Source organism: Colossoma macropomum, unplaced genomic scaffold (assembly GCF_904425465.1).
Source record: "Colossoma macropomum unplaced genomic scaffold, Colossoma_macropomum, whole genome shotgun sequence".
Lineage (NCBI taxonomy): Eukaryota > Metazoa > Chordata > Actinopteri > Characiformes > Serrasalmidae > Colossoma > Colossoma macropomum.
In genome coordinates, this window is record NW_023494804.1 from 10,255,096 (window position 1) to 10,272,429 (window position 17,334).

A 17,334-nucleotide genomic window follows, 5' to 3' on the forward strand; every position below is an offset into this window, starting at 1 on the left:
AATAAGCTATAATAAAAGGCAGCATACGTTGCTCCAAAATGTGTTTGGCATTAATGGTGCTTTCACAGATGTGCAAGTTACCCACTAATATCCGCCGATACCATGACAGACCCTGGGTTTTGAACTTTATGCTGCTAACAACCAAGATGGTTCTTTTGTTCTCTGGATCAGAGAACACGATGTCTGCTTTTTCCATAAACACTCTGAAAGGTGGACTGGTGCACTCTGAAAGGTCAAATCACAGTACACAGTACAGTATTTTTACTGCGCATCAGTCCATTTCAGGTGAGCTTGAGCCCAGAGAAGTCGCCGGCGTTTCTGAACACTGTTGACATATTGCTTACATTATGCACAATAAAGTCTTAACTTGCATTTGAGGATGCTGTGACAGTGTTTATTGACAATGGTTTGTCAAAGTATTCCCGAGCCCATGTGGTGAAATCCATCACAAAAACATACTGTTTTTTTTTAAGCAGTGAGGGATCGAAGGTTACGAAGTTGATTAAACAAAACATTGAATTTCTTCTCTTTGTACTGTTTTTGTTTAAATACAAGTCAAAATAGATTTACAAATCACTGCTTTCTGTTTTCATTTGCATTTCACTTACTGTCCCAACTTTTTTGGAATTGGATTTGTATATGAAATATGTAAATGCCTTCTTAAACAAACTTTGGATTTATTGTACTAATACTTGCATATGGTTACCACTAAATTAATAATGCAATAATGTAATAATGATGTCAAACCAACCAGCAAACAACCAAGCATGAGTCAAATATATTATTTCAGCTCTTGTAATATGTAAACAACATGTGGTCAGCTTAATTATTGTCACCCTTGGTAAAATAGTCATTAAAAATATCTGTCATTAATTTGCTCAGTTTCACCCAGAAAATTCAGAAAGGCCCATATCATAGAACCGAGAGTTTCCTCACTATAATTTTTTTAAATGAAAGAATTGAATGCAGCCTTGCAATGGTGACCTGTCCAGGGTGTTTCCTGCATTCCGCCCAGTGACCGCTTGGATAGGCTTCAGCTCCCCCCTCATGATCCAGAAGGATAAGTGGCTTAGAAAATGTGTGTGTGAAATGAATTGGTTGTGTTTCTGAATGATGCACAATACAGGGCAACCAATCAGAAAAGAGCTAATTTACATAAGTCAGTCTTAAAGCCACAGTAACAGAAACAGTCCGTTTAATTCCAAAGGATAAATAGAGGTTGGAATGTGGTCATGCAAAAAAGAGTTACAACTGTTTTTGGTGCATAGGATCATAGGCAGACCACAAGGAAAAAAGCAAAATACAAGGCTTGTTAATGAAAGTAAATTAGTTTTAAAACCCTGACTATTGTTTTTTTTTTTTTTTACCAAAACCATGTGTCACAGTTATTGCCACCCCTGCATTAAGTACTGTGTACAACCTCACTTTGCCAACATAACAGCAGTGTCTTCTCCTGTGAAACTTGACGAGTTTCACCTGAAACTGGGAGCAAAATGGCTGCAATAAGAAATTCGGCTAGCTCACTCCCAAAAACGATGTAGTTTTTCAGAAGTTTCTCCCACCTTCAAAATACACAGAAAGGAATTTTCTTATTTTTTAAAATCTCACTCTAGAGACTGCAGCACCTCTGTAGGAGTAAGAATGCTTACAACACACACAGCAATGGTTCTAACTTGTCCATTTAACTTCTACACTTGTGCTGAAGTCTGCAACCTCTGAAATCAGGAGCTGCGCCATGGCAAAGTTCAGGCCTAATCCATTAGAGACACTCTTAAGCACATGTGCAAATCACAATCGGTATAGTTATGTGTTGAAAGCAGTGCACAAACATATAGGTGCTAATGCACGGTGGACATTAGGCCAGTGCATTCAGATTGTAATTGTTTAAAGCACCATAAAATAAATCACTGCAGAAGCATTCCGTCGCCTGCAAGTGGTGATAGCATCAGAAGCAGGCTCGCTTGCACAGTGTCAAAAATAGCAGAAGCAAGAATCAGTCACATGGGGAAGGTTAATTACAGTCAACACTTGGCGATATATAGGCGCTGCCCCCGACACCTGTGAACAAGTTCTCGAGTTTGGCCGAGTACAGGCACACGGGTGAGTCTTTCCTCTGTTTTCATAACAGGAACATGCCTTTGTGGAGCTTTAACAAGCTGCACTTATTTCAGAAGCAGAATTAATTGATGTACATGCATGAAATTTGGATGAATACTATCACTACTGGACAGTGATTCATGTTTTATAAATACTGAATGTTTTTAGAAATGGATCAGAGAATTAATTATAGAAGCAATTTCATGTGCTATTGGTTTTGCATTGTAATGCTTTTTAAAGGCAAATATAATCGTGTTTTCATGCAGCAGTTGCTATATTTTGTTGTCTTCTTTTGCTTAATCAAAATAAAAAAGACACCAACACAAATAGCAGCATTATACATTAAAATCCATGTATGTTTCCATTTTAAAATGTCATTTTAATATCTTAAAATGTCCAAGTGCAGATTGACATGCTGTCATTCTTTATTGATTCCAGGTAAAACTTGCAAAATGATGGACAAAAATCCAGAGGTTTTGGCTTGCAATGCATCTATTATGAAGAATGTATGGGAAATCAGGCTCAGGGAATATGGGCAAAAGATGAACTCAGAGAAAGAAAGATTGGAGAGGAGTGCACTGGAGAGGTAAGATCTTGCAGAATTTCAGTGTGCATTGTTCCTTTTTAGTCTAACGCTCCAGTCGAAGTAATTTTGAGTGCTTAAAGGGGAATTCCACTTTTTTTTACAGCATACTTTTACAGCAAACTTTTTTTTTAAAACATAACTTTTGCACAGGCCACATTTAATTTTATTATTTTGTTTTATTTTCTTCCCAATATTCTAAGTTCAACAAATAAACAGTGTTTGTGCATTACACATATGGACATCGAATATATGATATACACAGATCATAAAGGGTACATATTTGTTGTGTGTATATATATATGTAAGTATTAAACTTGACATACATGCATAATATATGGATCATACGTATATGTCTGATAGGTGGGTGAACACATCAGAGTACAGATATCATTGTTACTATGTTATCTGTTTGCTTTTATGTATTAAATTATAGAAATGTGTCAGAGAACAACATTTTCATGTTATTTTAATATTTTCATAATCATTTTACTGTTTACTGCATAGCTTGAAGTATGAGGAAGAAATAAAGAAGATCCATAAAAAACCTATATAACATGAAGCCACCATGAGTAATATGTCTTCCATATATGAAGAAAGCTTTCTATCATATATTGTTAAACGTATATGTTTGTACATGTTTATGGCTGAAATACATACCCCATATTTGAAAATGACCAATTTTAAATAAGTTGGCATATATGCCACATTTATGTCTATATGTGACAAGTTGGATATATAAGGAAAATCCATAGATGCATGTATATGTCATATATTTGAAATCTATATACCGACATATATCAGATTTTAGTGGGTAAAATATGCATAAGTGCATTTTCTGTAGAGGATGTGAACTTCCTTTTTTGAATAAGCCTGTATGTTATGTTGATAATGTTGAAAATCTGTGATTGTATTGTCATCCAGATTGCCCATGTAGGTGCTTTTCTACCTCCACCCTTTCACCGAACTCAGTGATGGTCTGAAAATTTTATTCCCAACCAGAAACACAACCCAGATGCTGCCTCATTTTGGAAGCAAAGGTTTCTGACCTGGGACTACTTACCATGTTCAGTTTTCTATTGTGCGCATCATGGCTGCCGGGCATTTGGCTCCTCACTTTTTGATTCAGTTTAAGACACTTACATCAGAAAATAGTTTGAGACTTTATATAGAATGACAGTTGTTTCCACTCATACAAGACCTGCTCCTTTGACTTGGGAGATGGGGTGAGACCCTATAAACAGATGCCAAGTTGCATGCTTTCCCATTTGTTTTTCAACCAGTGAAGTGTCTCCTCCTCCTTTATAATGTAAGGAATTTGGCAGAACCCAGTGAACCCACAGGCTCAAAACAAACACTAACATTGTTGTCATCATTGTTGAGGTTGTCATTACATTACAGCCAAGACATATGCGCTATATGTAGTGCTGGAAGTTTTAGGTAGTCAGTCTGAAAAAAATGTCACTTGTCAGTCAGCCACAGTTGCACTTGAAAGCTTTGGACATAAATCTTGCCCCACCACTGGGACACCCCTGACGCCTAGTCATTTTAAACGCATCCCGAATTGCAATGCATGCTTTGGAAGAGTCTCTCAATCATTTACTTGGTCTAGGTGGTAGACATTCATCTGGATTCTCTCTACACTGAACATTCACAGGAGGGAAAAGAAAAGTGAGATCTCACATTCTGATTAAAATGGAGATTATAACAGCAGTTACAGGTATAAAACATGACCATGTATTCACAATATCACCAACTTTTAGTTTTCTTTGATCATATTACCATATGTGACACAGACACTTGGGTTCAAAGAAAATACAACCCACTAGAAACTTGCTCATCCTCCCATTATTTTATTGCTGTCTGTTTTTCAGACTACAACCTTGCCTGGAAACTATCATAAAATAATGTCACAGGCAGAGTATTCATAACTGTTTCAAGTAATAATTTTCTGTGAGGTAGATGCTAGAGAGTTTGGATGTCATACCACATCAAACTACCCTGAATGATTTTGTTCACATCTTAACAATTTAATTATGCCGAGATTTTGAAAAATTGGTGGGATTCAGTGACTATGTATATTTTTGTGTACAGTAGCAGCTTGGTCCGTAAAACCCTGTATTAATATGCTTGAGTGGCTTTTTAAAATCACAAGTGCAATCTTCAATTTACATCCAAATCATTTTTTGAGCACTTAAGCACTTTTGCACTTGAGCACTTTACCAAACAGTCCTCATTTTCAGTAATTCTATTGTCTTTACTACAGAATTAATGAAGATTGGTCAAAGCGCATGTCTGGGAAGGTAAAACCAAGAAGAGTTGAAAGAAAAGCCAAACCTCAAGAGGAGTTGCCTGGCCAGAATTACAAGGCCAAGCAGATGGCTTTGGGCAGGCCTAGTGGATTCGTTAGCAGTCGACCACTGAAGCCAGTTGATGTAAAAAAAGATGTAACAAAAAGAAATAAGCTGACTTTGTTAATTAAATTAAATGAAAAGCAGCCAGGCTTGATGATATGGACAAAGTCTTGGAAGTTCTCACAGCCTTTGCCACAACCAGAGGAGATGCCTCCTGCATCAGACTGGGGTCAGTCATGGAAATGTCTAAATATCCAACCAAACAATGAGGGCAAATCTTGGACTGAACATGAACATAACACCAATAATAATGTTACCTACAATGGTGTTCTGTTTCCACGGGAGAAGGTTGGCAAATCACTGTACTCTGAGAATTTTGAGGAAGACATGCCTATAATAGACTGGGAGAAATCTTGGAAGTACACCAAGCAGAGGAAGGAAGCTCATGAAGGTGGAAAAAATGGTCCAAAGAATTCAAGACAAGAGAAACTGAAGACCCTCTATCAATCCCACCGCTACAATGAAGAAAGGTCTTCATCCGAGTGGAACGATTCCTGGAAGTCAGGAAAGCCACCTAAAGAGGAACATATTAAATTCATCTCTGAATCTGTGAGCAAGGAAGGAAATGATATGGAAACTGAAGAACAGTCTACAATGCCATGGGGTCATTCTTGGAAGCATTTTAAGAAACAGCTTCACATGAAGTCAAAATCAACAAGAACTTCTACTCCACCTGATTGGATGGACTCTTGGAGAGTTTCTAAACCTGTGACACAAAACTCGCAGCAAGAGAAGATATCAAATGTACATGAGCCTCAAATAAACATGCCTGATGAGCCACTGGATCCTACATCCTACCAAACAATAATGGATGCTTCAAAAGAAGAAAAGTACAACCTGTTGTGGAGTTCCCAGTTACAGGGAAAAGACATTGCTCTGCCTGTCACTGAGTGGCAAAAATCATGGATGACCATTAAAGATCTCTCAGAATATAAGGAGCAGCAGCCTATGGAGAAAAAGCAAGTAGTCCTGTTTGAGGTATTCTCATATCCAAGGAAACATAAACCTGCCAAGATGCTTGAGCTCTCAGAGCACAAGGACCAAGAAACCTTCATTTCAAAGTGGAAAGATTCCTGGAAGTCATTGAAAAACCAACGCAGACAAGATAGGGTCCAGAGCAGACTACAAAGACCACCACACCAGACACAAGCTGCCACACCACAACCATCTCTAATAGAGTGGGCAAATTCCTGGAGGTTTACAAATCTAAATGCCAACCAGGACAGCAATCTCTGGCAGCAAGGTTGGTCTACCTATACCCGAAATCGCCCTGACAGGCAGGTCAGGCAGAATGAGACACTGAATGTGGGAGTCCACCATAATGGTCCAACAGGCACGCGTGGATGGGGTGAGTCTTGGAGATCCACTAGACACCAGCACCATGTGGAAAGGGAAGCAACACGCACCACACATCTGTCCACCCAGCCAGAAGATACCCAGATACTTAGGAGAGAGAGATCTTTGGCAGACTGGGAACAATCTTGGCAATTCTCCACCCACCAGTTCCACCATGACAGACCCTCCATGACAGAGTGGGCAGATTCCTGGAGGTTCTGTAGTTTCCACCGTGAGAATTGGTTGGAATGTCAACATGAGTCAAACCGGCATGAGAAGGCCTTGGAAATCAACGCCAGAAAGAAGCTTCCTTGTCCTTCACATAGATTCAGCACATCATTCGAGTCTCAAACATTCAAGGAAAGGTTTCCACCACAGGAATGGAAAAGTTCATGGAAGGTAAAAAGGTTTGATGGAAAGGAACAGCCCAGATCTGGACTTTCCCATCTCAAAAAGAAGGAATTTCCACAACCCTGGGATGATTCCTGGATGTTTAGTGCCACACAGCTTTACAAGAGTGAACATACAGAATCATCATCCATCCATGGTCATTCAAGGTCTAGTGTTGCACTGTACGAGACCATATCTGAATGGGGTAGATTATGGAAGATAGCGAACCCCCAGCCTCCGAAGAGCATTGCCTTGTGGTCTGAAGCCAAAACAAACCCATGCTGTTCACAACAAATGGTTTTCTGGTCACGATACAAATGTAACAGTTACCTGTTCTCTCCTCTTGCCAAAGATTATGCCTCACTGAAACAGTGGGGCAAGGCTTGGAGGTTCATGAAACTGGAGAGCAAGCTTGACATAAAGTCTATGATAAGCCAAACGAACCATGAAGATGACTCTGTGATAATGAGCAGGATAGTGAAGGCAAAAAAGCACATGTATTCTCACAAGGAAGCACCACAAATTAAGAGATGGGCTGACGCTTGTAAACTTGCAAAGACTCAGCCACGTCCAAAACGGGATGTGAGGTGCAAACCTAGCCAAGGAATAAATGAAGGTGATAAAGCAATGTTCACAGAATGGGTTGAATCCTGGAGATTTGCTACTGATTCAGTGAGCGCTGAGCCAGTGAAAACATCAGTATGCCTTACTGACTGGGAGGATTCCTGGAAGTTCCTGCTCAATGCTTATGCACCGCAGAATGGCCCAAAGAAGACTAAGGGACGTTCTTAACTGCACAGCATTAAAGACAGACTTGTTTCAGGTTACAGTAGATATAGGTTTCAAGAAGGGAACTGCATGTGTATCAGATATGAGCAAGTGTAGGCTTATGGAACGTTTGGTAAAGAAGAAGTTTATGAAAGCAAAGTATTTACTTAAGTATTTGTGTAGTGAACTAAAATGATTTGTAACTGTGCCGCTAATAATGTCGCACTAAATTATAATAAACAACAGAGAGACCTGCTTCTAGATTGATGTTTGGTCAATCACGTATCAGTATTATATTGTTGCTGCCAGAATAAAACTTTGTATCTCCAGTTTTGCTATTTTTTAATAATTTGAAAACGCCAGCTTGCGTTTACGTTGTGTCAAAATTTCATGATGAATGAGCCAATAGAAATAGGAAGTAAACAGAAACAGAGTAAAGTGACTTTTTGGAGATTTTGGAGTTCCAACAGTGATGATATACACTGACCCACGACTTCATTGAATACACTTCCTTGTATCTACTCTCATTGTCCATTTTATCAGCTCCACTTACCATATAGGCACACTTTGTAGTTCTACAATTACCATAATCTATTGCAATTAATTTTTTTAAGTTATGAAAAGATATAAATATGTACCATTACTGTGGCAAAACGTTTAAGCTACGCAGTTGGACTGTAAAACCACTGTTGTACCTTTGAGGGAACATTTACATTGTTTGTACTGTAATGAACAAAAATGTACCTGCACAGTACCTTTTTTTCTGACAATATAGAGTGGACAGTGAGTGAATGCAGTATTTAAAAACTCCAGCAGCACTGCCATGTCTGATCCACTCGTACCAGCGCAACACACACTAACACACCACCACCACCACGTCAGTGTTACTGCAGTGCTGAGAATGATCCACCACCCAAATAATACCTGCTCTGTGGTGGTCCTGTGGGAGTCCTGGCCATTAAAAAACAGGGTAAAAAGGGGTTAACAAAGTATGCAGACAAACAGGTGGGCTACAGTCTGTAATAGAACTACAAAGTGCACCAATATGGTAAGTGGAGCTGGTAAAACAGACAAAGAGTGTATATGATCCATTTATTTTTTGCTTTATTGATCCTACTAGAGAAATTTGTCATTTTGAACAGCTATTCAGTCCTGGGATATGAACCCACAACCTTCTGGTTGCTGGCTCAGTTCTCCTACCACTCGGTTAATGGCCACCTCAATGGGGCCATTCATTTATGATAGGTTAGCTAACCTCACAGATTGATAATCTCACAAATTATCTTTAAATGGGTTGAGTAGGCTGCCCATGCTAAAAATATTTTACATACAACTGTTGTCTATTAAACATGTTCTTCATCTTCATTTATACACTGCAAAAAAATGTTGAAAAAGAAAGGTAAACTCAAATCAAGAAAAATGTACTTGAATCAAACAAAATTATCTGCCAATATGGTGGCAAATTTTACTTCGATTTCTTACAAATGAGAAAAAAGACATTGTGCTGTATATTACCTCGATGTCTTAAAATCACTAAATATTTCATTGCTTTGAGTCATTGTGGCTGACAAAACCTCTGAATTAACAGTAAAATCATGCTTTTCTCAATGATAGTAAAAATCTGTAAAATTACAGCCATTTAATTTCTTAGAAATACTTCCTTTTACTGTAATTTAACGGTCTCACTAGTTCAACTAGTTATTCTGACATACAGTATTTTACCATAATAATAACAGTAACAACATTGAAATAAACATAAATATCTGTGAAATAAAGATGGTCATTTTTTTTTACAAAGCAATGTTAAAATACTGTATATGCATAGGTTTGTTTACATGCATTTAACCTAACCTCAGCATCACTACCTATAATTAGAATGATGTAAGAATACCAGTGGTCTAAATCTGTGAACATTTTTAGTCAGTATCAAACTGAGAAGACTTTTAGAGGCCACTCAACTCTCATGCAGTCAAGAAGATCACTTTATAATTGATTACATAGAAAGATTCAGTTATGTACTGTGCAAAAGCATTTCTGGATATTATACACAAATGACCATGATGTTATTAATAATACACTGACCTTTCCTTTGATTTGACCTCAAGTAAGTGCAGCAAAGCTTCTCTTTGAATAATGATGAAGCAATGAAAGCTTTAGAGTAATAGCAATACAGCTAATTATAAATAATGGTAAATATGGTTAAAAACCTTACCATCCACTGTTATTAACTCTTTAGTGCCAAGGCAAAACGTGGCCTCTTGCAGTATTCCACCCTAAATGGTGCATCAGTTACATTCTGGTGAACATGAAGCTGAACAGTAGTGAGAATAGTTTGTAAATAACTGAATATGAATAATTAACTATAACTTCCATAAGCACAGGACTTTGAGTGGAGATACGAACAATACAAAAACATGCATACACAAATGGCTTATTTTACATGTGCCGCTCTGATCTTTTTTGTATTCGCACCGGATTAATTTCTCCTACTATGCGCGACAGTTTAGCCCTGTAAAGCCCCATGTTAGGTAAGATAGAGTTCAAAAGACTCAACATTAAAATTCTACCCAATGTGGATGCCACCCAGATGCACTTGGCTGTGAGTTTTAGTTCTAATTTGCAGTCTTTGCTTCTGCCAGTGAATGCCCTAGTTGTCATCTTAACTCTCACCCAGACATGCCAAAGTGATGGTCACTCATACTGTTGACTAAGAGATGCCCAAAGGAGACTGGAATGGACACTGAAAAAATTAACTATGGACTCTAATTGCTGTGAAGCGATCAAGAATTCATTATAAAGTTTTTTTTTTATGTTATAGGATACCATGCAATATTATGCGTTCATGCAGCAGTATGCTTTACAATGCTATGCAGAAGTCAGAGACCACCTTCCATTTATTTCATTTCCAGTCAGAAAAGCCATTAAGTACAAACGATTCATTTTGCAGGAGACATTTCTGAGGAGATTAGCTATAAGATAATCCACTTGCAAAATAAGGCAAGGAAAGGAAAGTTTATTTGTAGAGCACCTTTCATACACAACGCCCATTCAAAGTGCTTCACTCAAACACATAAAAAATAAAAGCATTAAATAATATTAAATAATTGACCGATTTTGCAAAATTATTTAACCATTCAGTGGTTTAGATGTAAACAAAATCATTCAGAGTTGTTCGGTGTGAAATGTGCCTTTCTAGAGAAATGTACAGAGTCAGAACTGTTCACCATTATAGTACTAGGAACCAGACATCGTTATGTCTACACTACAAATACCACTATTTTATCTGCTATCCAAAATGACCAGTGAACTTGCACATCTTATGTTTTTATAAATCACACTGATAAAGGTAAAATAGCGCTAGTATTTTCTTTGGGTACTATTTTTTCCTTACAACGCCCTGCATGTACCTCTCCACCCTTTTCCACCACAGAAACTGGAATCAAGCTAAGAAACGTGAAGTTTTAGTCATCATTAGTCACCTTACATATATGACTGTTAGCCTTTAGCGTACGACTATCTAAAGTAGGCCACGCAATAAAATAACTATCTACCTCACTATCCTACCTCATAAACTGGTAAGCAGAGTAGCATGTAGTTTGCTGTTGACACCACCAGTTTCCATTCACCCTGGGTTGTTCTGTTTTGGTACCAGCAGTTTCAGTTTCTCTCTCCCTTTTGACTCCCTCTTCTTCAAGCCGCTGCAACTCATTTGTGTGTTCTGGTTCAAATTGATATGGGCTTTAGGACATGTTTGAAACAGACCTCCTCAAAGTCTTCCACATACTCTGCCATTTTCCAAAATAGGTAAGAAAACTGTAAAAAGAAACTGTAAACAAAAGCTGCTGCTGGCGTTAGCCCTGCTGAACGGCTGTAGCTACAGGCTAGTAACAACAAAAGCATGTTAGCTCGCGCATCGATCTCAGCTCAGAATGCAGTTTTGAGAGGAAACACAGAAGTAATTCTGGAGTAATAGATTATATTAAAAATACGTTTTAGGCCAAAACTATCACAAAACAATGTCTCAGCTATCAAGCATCGCATGAAAACCATTTTGTGTACTAACAGGATGTAGCTTTTAGAGCCACTGAATGCTTTGGACATCTGGTTACTAGTACTATGATGGTGGACAATCCTGACTCTCTAGAAAGGCACGTTTCACACCGACCCACTGTGAATGATTTTGTGTACATCTAAACCACTGATTGATTAACTAATTTTGCAAAATCAGTGGAGTTCCCCTTTAAAGATAGCTACATTTGTAGCATATCTGACCTCATCTGTTAGTTTGTTCCAGTCCTTTTCCTGTTTGGTTCTAATTCTGGGCGCTACTACCTGACCAGTCCCTAGTGATCAGAGAGGCCTATTAGGTTTGTGTCTTCCAAGCAGATCAGCAATGTATTTTGATCCAAGGCCATTCAGAAATTTATATACAATTAGAAGCCCTTTAACCCCTTAACAAGCCACTGGCCTGCTGGCTTGTAATCTTGTAATCTTATTTGATTCCACACTTCTACAACCTAAGAATAGCTCCATTCGTTTACACTGAAGTCCCTGTAGTTACTGAATAATAAGTCTTTGTTTGAAATAAACCTGGAATGTTAAGGGGTTAAAGTCAGTTCTGTAGTTAAATGGTAGGCAGTGCAGTGACTTGAGGATTGGACTAATGTGCTCAGATCTCTTAGTGCTCATAAGTGTTCTAGCAGCTGCGTTATTATAAGCTGTAGCTGTTTGAGTGTGTTCTTGGGAAGGCCAGTAAAAAGACCATAACAGAAAAGGGGACAGTTAAAAAACAGGAGTTTCCAAAATCAGTAAAAGACACAGAGAAAATGAGATACCTAACAACCACCTGCAAGACCTGGTGGACCAACAAAACAGACCCCATCAGATAAACAACACATCTTACAACACATAAACAATCATCTTGTTTGGCTATTTTCTGTTTACCTTTGACTTTCCCCCTTTATGCAATACTACACTTTCATGCTACAGTACTGTGCAAAAATCAGAGACCATTCTTCATTCATTTCATTTCCAGTCCAAACAGCCATTAGGTTGAGTTATTATTTTTCAGGAAATGTTTCTGAGGAGACTGTCTACTTGCAAGTGAAAAAAAACAGTAGTTCAAAAAAATCAATGAAGGTTAAAAACAAAATGGGACTCCTAACAACCACCTGAAAGACTTGGTAGACGCCCAAACTGCCAACATCAGAAAAAACAGCATTTAAAGTTTTTAGAGAGGAGAAAATCAAGCTGCTTCAGAACTGAAAAAAATCACAGGTGTTTCTGTCCATCCTTCCACTGTGAGAAGACAAATCAGCGCTATGAGTCTGAAAGGACATGTAGCTGTCAAGAAGCTCTTCCTGAGAAAAGGAGAAAGCCTGCAAATCAGGAACAACTGGTCACCTTACAGCCCAGACATCAACATCACTGGGGTTACTTGGATCAAGAAAAATGGAAAATGCAACCAACTTCTAAAACTGAACTTTGAAAGTGTGAAAAAGTATCCCTGCAGATTTCTGAAGCATGTCTCCTGGAAAGAGCAGAAGCTGTAATGAAGGCAGAGTGTGAACACACTGAATACTGAAATAAATTGATATTATATTTTATTAGTTGTTTTCTTTTTCCTTGAGGCTGAAAAGTTGATTAAGTTTTACTTGATGACCCAATTTCTCTGACTGTTCTACAGCACTGTACATACCAAGCTCCATATCTTCAGCAACAAATAATGGGCTTTAACAGAGTTTCAGGTGTGCTAGACAAATCTGCTCAGCGCAGTTTTTGCCAAAGCATCACATTTTTCACGCAGCAAAGCATTTTGACAAAGTCACCAGGCTGGATGAGCTACGTGTGAAAGTCTGTCTGCAGAGAGAACGATTCCTATTAGCACTTCTGCCTGTGACATGGCAGATAATTAGGTCAGATCTAATCATGTGAGTTGATGAAACAGATATCTACGGTTCCCCATGAGCTCAGTTAATGCTATCCTTGAGTTAAAGGTCAGAGGTTGCACACTGAAGAAAATATGTTCACATGTACATCACTTTGACAAATATACACACTTCTGCAAAAAGTAGGCTAAGTATAAAAGAAAGTAAAAAATGTTTACTTGAGCCCTGCTACATAACATTGACATGATCATACCATAAATATCAGGACATGAAGATGTCATATGCTGTCATGAGATGTTATAACAGATTGAGTTCAATAATATAACAATGAGTGCATTTACACATACTTAATAATCTGATAACTGCAGAAAATCAGATTTTGTCAGTAATCCTTTCAATGCATTTACATGCACTTAAGTAATCAGATGATGGGAAACTCCGGGTCTACATGAGTTGGGCAATAATCGGTTTTCTGCTTTGCAACCAGCCAATAAACTCATAGAAGAAGACGTGACGTAAGCATAATGTAAAATTGCAGCGTCGCTCCAAAAGTGTTTTGCTGTGCCTCGCAGCAACACTGCTTGCTTATTTCTGGTACCGTCGTTTGTTTTTGCACATGCTCAGACTGAGAAATCTGAAAGAAAACAGAGTAAGAGTTTAGATGAACTGAGAAATCTGATTACTGAGCTAAAATCTCGCTCTCTTTATCAGACTTCTTAATCAGATTTCTAAACCTTACTCCCATCTAAGAAATCAGAGTGTGCTGTTTACATGACCATTTGACGAATCAGATAACTGCAGAAATCTGATTATGATCAGATTATTGAGTGCATGTAAACGCACTCAATGTCAGGTCACCATTAATGTTAATTGTCATGACAGATGCCGTAATGATGATGTCATGACTGCTAACTGGAGTACACAGCAAAAATTAGCATGTGACATACGCTGTAAAGACGTCAAACATTATGACATCTGTCATAATACCATAATAATACTGTAATGGTAACACGGTAACACAATCTGTCATGACAACTCACGACAGTCTGTGACATCTTCCATGGTATGTTTACGGTATGGCTATGTTGATTTTATGTATATTATGCATGTTATGTGATCCTAAAGTAGTATGATTTATCAGTGTGCACTGAAACCACATGATACTAAACCAAACCATACTAAGACAAATTATAGTTCATTATTGTATTTATTTGGTCATTGTATATGGATCATTCTTTCAAATTAGTTCAGAGTTCAAAACCCATTTTAGATTTTTAGCTGACTTAGACTTTTGCTTTGAGTGACCCTATACCTGACTTATGTTTAATGTTTATAAAAAATGATTGAACATTCCATTTTGTCACTGCCAGAATCATAACACTATCAAAACTTTACCAAATGTTTCGGTAGTGACAGTTTTAGCTAATTTTAAGCATAACTCAAAATGCTAGCCAGTACATGACTAGCAAACACAGCTTTTACCAGTTGTACACACATTAAATCACACAATTTTTCATTAAAACACAAACTTTAATGAACAATATGTGTTTGTCAATATGGGACAATTCTTAATGTTAGTGATTTTTAGACTTTCAGATTCATTTACTGCTCACCGTGTGGCCATGAGGGACAGGGATGGAGTCTCATTTCCTGCTCTAAAATGCAGGGGTGTGGCTAAAATTGTATTACAATTTTTTTGTATTTAGTTATTATATTTAAAAGTAAAAATAATAAATATTTAAAAGAAACCAAAAAGATCTTAAAAATGAAAAAAAGTATTGTTCAGTTAAAATTTTGAGTTTGGGACAGACACCTCCCAATAGAAAGTACCCTATAAACGATGATTTAATATATACACCGATCAGGCATAACATTGTGACCACCTCCTTGCTTCTACGCTCATTGTCCATTTTATCAGCTCCACTTACTGTATAGGTGCACTTTGTAGTTCTACAGTTACAGACTGTAGTCCATCTGTTTCTCTGATACTTTGTTAGCCCCCTTTTACCCTGTTCTTCAGTGGTCAGGACCCCCGTGGACCCTCACAGAGCAGGTACTATTTGGGTGGTGGATCACTCTCAGCACTGCAGTAACACTGATGTGGTGGTGGTGTGTTAGTGTGTGTTGTGCTAGTACGAGTGGATCAGACACAGCAGTGAAACAGATGGACTACAGTCTGTAACTGTAGAACTACAAAGTGCACCTATATAGTAAGTGGAGCTGATAAAATGGACAATGAGCGCAGAAACAAGGACTTGGTAATGTTATGCCTGATTGGTGTATTTATCATTACTATCTCTATTAATGCCTTGGGTTTAAATAGACAGATAACAATCCTTTACTGTGCAACCATAGTTTGAACTAATTCAGTAAAATGGTCCATGTAGCAACCCAACTCCAAAAATGTTGGGACAGAGCATTACTGCATAATCCAAGAGTGTAGGTGTTAGACTGGCCTGCCTGCAGTCCAAAACTGTCTTCCATTGTCTCCCACAGGTCAAACAGAATTTGCTGGTCATTGCTTTCTGTTTTTATCAGCATTTCATGTACTGTCCCAACTTCTTTGGTTTTGAGTTTGCAAAACATCATATCATTCCTGCTAATAAGTCTGTTTATTTGCATTTATACTCATGTTGGTTAAAGATATTTATAGTTTTTAAAACTGGATAAATGGTGTTAAACAATTAGCATAAGTGCCTGAGACTGTATACATAAATTGAAGTCAGCTGTTCCAGCTTAATTGTTATGTTTTGATTTATTAGGCTTCTTTGCTAAATTAACATGAATCAAACATAATCACGGACTCCCTCATTACTGCTTGTGAGACGTGTTTGTTCCACATAAAACTAACCACACAAGTGTGTGCAAAAGTTTGTGCGTCCCTTGTCAAATTCCATATTTTTTGATTTTCTAGGTGAACACTTCCTCTACAGAGAACACACTTCTGCACATTTTAATACATATTACTCTTTATTTGTTAACATATTGGGGAAAAAAATAGAACATACATTGTGGCCTGTGCAAAGTTATGGCACATTTGATATTTCTTTCTTTGTTTTATTCTTTTTATTTTGTTGAACTCAGCAAATAAACTGAAATTGTACACAAATGCCTTAATCAAGTGTGTGACGTGTTAGCTTATTTCCCCTTAGAAATACAAGAAATGTAACATTTGAATGGGGTGTTCATACTTTTGCACACAACAGCATATGTTATGCGAATCCTTCCTTCCTAACACGAGCTGAACTCCTGCATGCTGTTACTTGAGAATAAAAATAACTCAGTAAGAGACGTTGCCGAGTGCATGTTGGAGACGTACAAGAGCGAAGGCTCGTGTTTGCTTTGGCATGATTCCAGCTGGCATGGCCGCAAGTGCTTATGCGTAAAACCATTTACATTTGGGGGAAAGTGAAGGACCACAGGGAGACGATCTAATACCAGATTATATAATGTTGGCATAATAAGTCCTCAAAGACATTTAATAGACTTGCCTGAGATACCAAGTGTATCTCTCTCTCTCTCTCTCTCTCTCTCTCTCTCCCTCTCTCTCACACACTTACTCACATACACACACACCCCATCCAAATTCCGACCCTTCAGCAGCGTCTCCTATATCCATCCACTGAGAGGTTATAAGCAGGTTTTACACACAAGCATTATTAGTATTATTGGATTTCTTTGCTACCTTAAATGCACTGCCACCTTAAATTGAGTGCTACCTTAAATTTACTGCCACCGTAAAGTTCACTGCCACCTTAAATTTACTGATACCTTAAGTTCACTGCCATCTTAAATTCAATGCTACCTTAAATTTACTGCCACCTTAAATTTACTGATACCTTAAATTCACTGCCACCTT

At 37.9% G+C, this 17,334-nt stretch overlaps 1 protein-coding gene across 2 annotated transcripts; it reads left to right on the forward strand.

Annotated features, from left to right (window-relative positions):
* The first annotated feature begins 2,003 nt into the window (after positions 1-2,003).
* Positions 2,004-7,916, forward strand: LOC118825132. 2 transcript variants are annotated; one of them, XM_036595681.1, is made up of 3 exons: positions 2,004-2,100; positions 2,536-2,683; positions 4,947-7,916. In XM_036595681.1, the coding sequence occupies exons 2-3, from the start codon at positions 2,550-2,552 to the stop codon at positions 7,609-7,611; spliced, it is 2,799 nt and encodes a 932-aa protein (XP_036451574.1). In that variant the 5' UTR covers positions 2,004-2,100; positions 2,536-2,549; the 3' UTR covers positions 7,612-7,916. The 2 variants fall into 2 exon arrangements, with proteins under 2 accessions (XP_036451574.1, XP_036451575.1); XM_036595682.1 differs by having other exon boundaries at positions 2,065-2,102; positions 2,539-2,683.
* The last annotated feature ends 9,418 nt before the right edge of the window (positions 7,917-17,334 follow it).

What these genes read in the sequence shown, in the direction of transcription:
- LOC118825132 (XM_036595681.1), top strand. Translation starts at nt 2,550, where the DNA reads ATGATGGACAAAAATCCAGAGGTTTTGGCTTGCAATGCATCTATTATG. An exon ending in GAGAGGAGTGCACTGGAGAG is followed by an intron (nt 2,684 to 4,946) that starts GTAAGATCTTGC and finishes TCTTTACTACAG; the next exon opens with AATTAATGAAGATTGGTCAA.